Source organism: Solanum tuberosum, unplaced genomic scaffold (assembly GCF_000226075.1).
Source record: "Solanum tuberosum cultivar DM 1-3 516 R44 unplaced genomic scaffold, SolTub_3.0 scf00168, whole genome shotgun sequence".
Lineage (NCBI taxonomy): Eukaryota > Viridiplantae > Streptophyta > Magnoliopsida > Solanales > Solanaceae > Solanum > Solanum tuberosum.
In genome coordinates this window covers 967,987-974,459 of record NW_006239096.1, presented here as the reverse complement: position 1 = coordinate 974,459, position 6,473 = coordinate 967,987, and the positions used below count along the sequence as shown (strand labels likewise).

The window sequence follows — 6,473 nt, the reverse complement described above, 5'->3', positions numbered from 1 at the left end:
TCTCTTTTAGACCTCTTCATTTTTCTCTCTCTCCCCTACTATAACCTCATATGCTTGGATGAATCATTATTAATGAAATAAAACCAAAGAAAGGTATAGGGGGATAGAAAGTGTGTGAGAGAAAAAAAAAAAGAGAGTCTCTTCATACTTTTTAGGGTAATTCATTCCTTTGTCAGTGTATTATACTCAAATATATATGCTACTAATAATGCATTTATGATTAGCTAGTTCTAATGTTTAATTCATTTATTTTTCCTTTTGGATATGTGTGTAGGAAATTGATCCATTGGTACAAGAGACATTACATTCAAGAAATTTTCAAGAATGAATTCAAACAATTGGCTATCTTTTCCTCTTTCTCCCACTCATTCTTCTTTACCTCCTCATCTTCAAAATGATCAATCTCATCATTTTTCATTAGGGTTAGTCAATGAGACTATTGACAATCCCTTCCAAAACCAAGGTATACTAAGATATTACTCTTAACAAATATTCATCTCTGTTCTGAATGTTGAAGTGTGCGACTATCTCATCAGTACTAATTCGTATTAATTTTTTGTAGAATGGAACTTAATGAACACACAAGGAAGCAATGAAGTTCCAAAGGTGGCTGATTTTCTTGGAATGAACAAATCTGAAAACCAATCTGAATTAATCCCTTACAATGAAATCCAAGCAAACGATTCGGATTATCTCTTTCAAAACAACCACCTTATGCCGTCAATGCAAAATGCTTTAGCTCCTCCTCCTACAAGCAACTATGATCTTCAAGAAAATGCTTGTAATATTCAATCTTTGACATTGTCTATGGGGAGTGGAAAAGGTTCAACTAGTGAAACAAGTGCTAGCCCTAGCGCGACTGCTGCTACCGCGAGTGCTAGTGCTGAAAATAGTAATAATACTAGTATTGTTGAAGCTGCACCTAGAAGAACTTTGGATACTTTTGGCCAAAGAACATCAATTTATAGAGGTGTAACTAGGTAATGTCTTTTTTAAAAGAAAAAAAAAAACTTAGGGTTTCCTTTCTTTTTCTTTCTTATTTCTTATCATGACGGCCGTGCTCGTTCTGGACTTGAGAAAATGTAGACATAGATGGACAGGAAGGTATGAAGCACATCTATGGGATAATAGTTGTAGAAGGGAAGGTCAATCAAGGAAAGGTCGTCAAGGTGAAATTTCAATCATCAATAATCTCCTTTAAATAAATTTTCTTCTTTTCTTTTTCCAATCAATTGTTTCTAATTAACTAATTTTTTTTTCCATCATTCTTTTGGGGTGGATGCTATTGTTATTCACTTGCAGTGTATTTGGGTAAGCAACTTAATTAACACTTTATTTGATCAATCTTCAATTATTTTTCCCTATCTTGCTCGGACTCTTCAATAATATCAGTAGATGCGTGTTGGATTCTCCAAGAATAGTGTATTTTTGGAGGATCTGACAGTGGTGATCAAAAGTGAAGGGTCCTATTATTTCTTAGAACATAATTTTCTCATTGTTTTTTGTTATTTATTTTTGTTTGTGTAGGAGGGTATGATAAGGAGGAGAAAGCAGCTAGGGCTTATGATCTTGCTGCATTGAAATATTGGGGAACATCTACCACTACAAATTTCCCAGTAATTAATTAGCCTTTACTTAGAACATTATTAAAAATTAATAATATAATAAATGTAGTAATATTTAATTAAAATTAAAGGATTTGATTATTTATGGTCATGTATATTAATTATTTATTTGATGAGTATAGATTAGTAACTATGAGAAGGAATGTGAAGACATGAAGCATATGACAAGGCAAGAATTTGTTGCTGCAATAAGAAGGTCAGAACCTTTTATAATTAAATTGATGTTATTATAAATCTTACTTTTTATTGTTATAGACTTTCTATTTTAAATATATAGTCAGAGTAATGTAGTGTTCTTTTATAGTTACCAATTATTAGAACAATAATAGAAATAGAAGATTTTGGCAGAGGCTGACCATTTCTTCTTTTCACTGACAACTTCTTTTAATTTCATATATATATTTGTATTATAATTTTTAAGATTCTATTTAATTTTGTCATAGATAATATAACATTTTTTTGCACTGTCAAATCAAATCAACGTAAAGATGACTACAAGTGATTTATACATTGATAGTGAAGACGATTATTGTACTATCAGTATATTTAAATTAAATTCATTTTTTCTTTGCTATACATTCAGGAAGAGTAGTGGATTCTCAAGGGGTGCATCCATGTATCGTGGTGTTACAAGGTATTCATATATAGTATTGTTTCCTTCTCTTTTTTTTCTAATAAAAACTTTAGTAAGAAGAATATTTTTTTTTATTTTTATAATTTTAGTGTTGTCTTTATTCTCATCTTTTATTGTTGGTTTTTTCTCATGACATATCTGGGAGCAGGCACCATCAGCATGGGAGATGGCAAGCAAGGATAGGAAGAGTTGCTGGAAACAAAGATCTCTACTTAGGAACTTTCAGTAAGTTGAAAATTCTGAATCCGCCACCGAAAATATCTTTATTCTTCCTTTTTTCACTAAAATAAACTCTTTCCTGATTAAAATGACTAACAATATATTCTATAGTGACTAACATGCTTCAATAAATTTAGAGTTTAAGTTATGGATATTATAATATAAAAATTATTTAATCTATCATATTGTTAAGCTAAATTATAACAAGTAATTCTTCAACTTATATGTAACCTGAAAGATAGAGAAATATCCAGGGGCGAATGTAGGGTTGACTCAATGGTTTAAGAGTTTGAAATTCACCCTTGAGTCCTTTCTCACTCACGGGGGAGTCTACCGTCTGATTAGGTGAGTTGGCGGATGGATCTATCATGTCTTGGGTAGAATTGACTGACGCATTCGTTAATTGATTCTTCCCACCTTCTCGAATGTTGCATCTCCGGGATGAGACTTGTATATGTGATAAATTAACAAGAATTCCTAGTTCAAATCTCAAGTATTCTGTTTCTATTTTTCAAATTCTAATTCCGCCACTGAAAATATCTTGTTATGAAGGTGGTATTATCTGTTCCTCTTTTCATGAGAAGATGCATGTAATTATTACCCTAGGTGACATGATTGCATTTAAATTCATAGAAGCTTAAACACTATTTTTAGAGTTAAACTTCTTTACACTGCCATTAGTGTAACATAATTTCAATTTCATCAAATTATCAAAAAGATAATTATAAGCAATTAAACATTGTGATCCTTATAATATAGTAAGATTAATAACTTACAAAGTAAGGCAAAATATAAAATTGTCTACATTATAATAGGCTTACAAAAATGAGCAAAAATTCTAATTTGAAGATATTGTTTTATATGCAGCTACTGAGGAGGAAGCAGCAGAAGCATATGACATAGCAGCAATAAAATTCAGAGGGTTAAATGCCGTAACAAATTTCGATATGAATCGTTACGATGTTAAAGCCATACTTGAAAGCAACACTCTCCCCATTGGAGGAGGAGCAGCAAAAAGGTTAAAAGAAGCACAAGCACTTGAATCATCAAGAAAAAGAGATCAAGAAATGATGGCTCTAAACTCAAGTTTTCAATATGGAAACTCAAATCCTTTACAAGCATATCCTTTAATGCAACAACAACCTTCCTTTGACAATTCTCAACCTTTGTTGACTCTCCAAAATCATGACATTTCACAATACAACATTCAAGATTCGTCGTCTCATTTTCACCAGAGTTATCTCCAAACACAACTTCAACTTCAGAACAACTCGCATCAAGTACTATACAACAATTATCTTCAGAATAATCAAGTTTTCTTGCATGGTTTGATGAACAACAATGAAGGTAGTTCAAGTGGAAGTTATAGTACTGGAGGGTATTTTGGTAATTCTCCAGGACTTGGTGGAATGAGTTCAAATTCAACTTCAGGTAATAATGGAGGAGGTGGTGGTGGAAGTGGAAGTGTAGCACATGAAGAAGTTGCACTTGTCAAAGTTGATTATGATAATATTCCAAGTTACAATGGTTGGTCAGGAGAGTCATCAGTTCAAGGATCAAATCCTGGTGTTTTCTCAATGTGGAATGAGTGAGAAAATAATTAAAGAATGTGGACAAAATATTTTGAGAGATTATGATAACATAGATGATGTTAATTTTCATGTTTTTATTTTGTTGGATCTTGACTAATGTTTTATGTGCTTCTTTATTTGGATTCATGAGGGTGAAATACCTCCAAACTTCATGCAAAGGTTAATGTGTTCATTTGAGTTTCTGTCATTTCTCCTCTTCTTCATAATGTTTGTTTACTTTGGTCTTATTTCTTTTTCTCTGAAGTTAATTACTTCTCCACCCCTTAACGATCGAAAATTGGATTGATCAACTTCTTCTGAGGTTGACTCATAGTGATCGTTTATCAAAGGACTTCGATTATCAAATGATTGAATAATCGGGAGAAATTTTGTTTCTATTCAATACTCAATAATACTATGTTGTGGCTATTTAAATTTAAATTTAAATTTTGAATTTTTTTTCTTTTAAGTAATTACTAGTATACGTATCCGCACGATGCACAAATAATATTAACGAAAGTAATTATTGTGCTTGAATATATATTATACATTTATTATATACTTTTTTTAAAATTTAAATTAGTATATACATCAATGAGCGAGATTTTTTAGTTTTTGAGTTTTTGTTGCACATTTGTGATGATGATTAGCAAAGCAAGTATCTTAGCACTTCTTGATACATCTTAAATACTTGAATAGAACATTTATAATTTTTATGTTCATACAACAACAAAAACAATTTTAATTGATGACCATAATGTTATGTTGCTAAAAATTATGAACAAATATCAAATATAACACAAATTTATCATAAAATTTTAAGTTGCAAAGAGCATCAAATCTTAGTTGAATCACCTAAATAGAATTAAAAAGGTAATGAATACAAAATTATTGCTAATAATTGATCGATCGCCTAAAACATTATGTTTTAAAAATTATGAACAAATATCAAATATAACACAAATTTATCGTAAAATTTTAAGTAAGTTGCAAAGAGCATCAAATCTTACTTGAATCACCTAAATAGAATTAAAAAGGTAATGAATACAAAATTATTGGTAATAATTGATCGATCGCCTAAAACGTTATGTTTTAGTCATTTTATATTTTAGGGTTGAAGAATGGAATAAGAAGACGTAGCTCAACTTTAACAATTATTGCTGATGTACTTTGAAAATGACGAAACATTTAAAAGTGATATTGTTAATTGTCTTGCTTCCCAACGAATCTAACAACAAATAGTATGCGATTATGTAGCTTCAAAAGTGGAATAATATATAATTATATTGGTAATAATCGCACACCTATAATACATTTATCATCATCATCCTGATAACTTCACATCCCAATTTTTTAATATATTTATTTACCTATTATATAGCAAATATAAATCGATTTCTTCTTCCTATATATTATTTTTATCAGTATGAAAAAAATCTCAGGCTAGATTTACATTATAGTACTCCGAAAAATGAATCCATTTACCTAATCATGACGATATTTTTTCTTTCAAATTTGACTTACGGTATTATCCAAAATTGATCAATAGATAATAATAATAATAATAATAATAATAGCTAATTAATTTAGATCAATTTGATTTGCCCAATTTATGGGATAAATTCATATAAATTGAATATTTAATTTATGAAAATAGTTTATTCTTATTGTATTATTTTGTATTTAGGTAATAAGTCACCATATCCTTGATATTTATGGGTATTTGGACAATATGATTGACAATTTAAAATATAAAAGATTCGTTATAATTGATGATTATAAAAGAAAATGTAAATTAAGTTGTGCGACCTAGTGTTATTATCATATATTTTACAGAAATTAATATGAATTTGAGAAAACATTGATATTGATTAAGTGAAAGTATAATCTTGTTGAATAATTGTCTTGCATTCAAATTGCTAATCAACATTCAAAATTCTACAAAATCGTAAAATATTTGAAAACAATATTAAAACCCAAAAATAACTTCAAAATTTTTAGTAGATATAAAAAAAATCTAAATTCTGAAAACGTAATTTTGAAGATAAGCATTATTATTATACTTGAATTGAATCTAATTTTAATTAGAATTATAGTTAGTATAAGAATCTTTAATTAGAATTTGAATTTAACATTGTTAATATTGACATTTGAAATTCTTACGTGTGTATAGAGCCGTCAATATGGGCTAGGCCTGTTGGGTCGGCCTGGCCTAACCCGGAATTTAATAGGGCTGGGCTAGAAATTTTGGAGCCCATTTAAAAAAAGGGCTTTTTAGCCCGGCCTGAATAAGCCTGCTGATTTGTGGGGCTTGAGAAATATAGGTAGGGCCGGCCCGTGGGCTAATACAAATTAATTAAAAAATATAATATAATATTAAAATTTAAAATTAAAGAGATCCAAACTCAAAATCTATTTAAAGTT

At 29.7% G+C, this 6,473-nt stretch overlaps 1 protein-coding gene across 1 annotated transcript; it reads left to right on the top strand.

Moving 5' to 3' along the window:
• The first annotated feature begins 282 nt into the window (after positions 1–282).
• LOC102586303 (AP2-like ethylene-responsive transcription factor PLT2) lies at positions 283–4,173 on the top strand. The gene is made up of 9 exons (XM_015311720.1): positions 283–463; positions 563–980; positions 1,087–1,169; positions 1,303–1,311; positions 1,528–1,616; positions 1,748–1,821; positions 2,209–2,259; positions 2,408–2,484; positions 3,346–4,173. The coding sequence occupies exons 1-9, from the start codon at positions 325–327 to the stop codon at positions 4,068–4,070; spliced, it is 1,665 nt and encodes a 554-aa protein (XP_015167206.1). The 5' UTR covers positions 283–324; the 3' UTR covers positions 4,071–4,173.
• Positions 4,174–6,473: the final 2,300 nt, after the last annotated feature.

What these genes read in the sequence shown, in the direction of transcription:
- LOC102586303 (XM_015311720.1), top strand. Translation starts at nt 325, where the DNA reads ATGAATTCAAACAATTGGCTATCTTTTCCTCTTTCTCCCACTCATTCT. An exon ending in CTACCACTACAAATTTCCCA is followed by an intron (nt 1,617 to 1,747) that starts GTAATTAATTAG and finishes TGATGAGTATAG; the next exon opens with ATTAGTAACTATGAGAAGGA. An exon ending in TCTCTACTTAGGAACTTTCA is followed by an intron (nt 2,485 to 3,345) that starts GTAAGTTGAAAA and finishes TTTTATATGCAG; the next exon opens with CTACTGAGGAGGAAGCAGCA.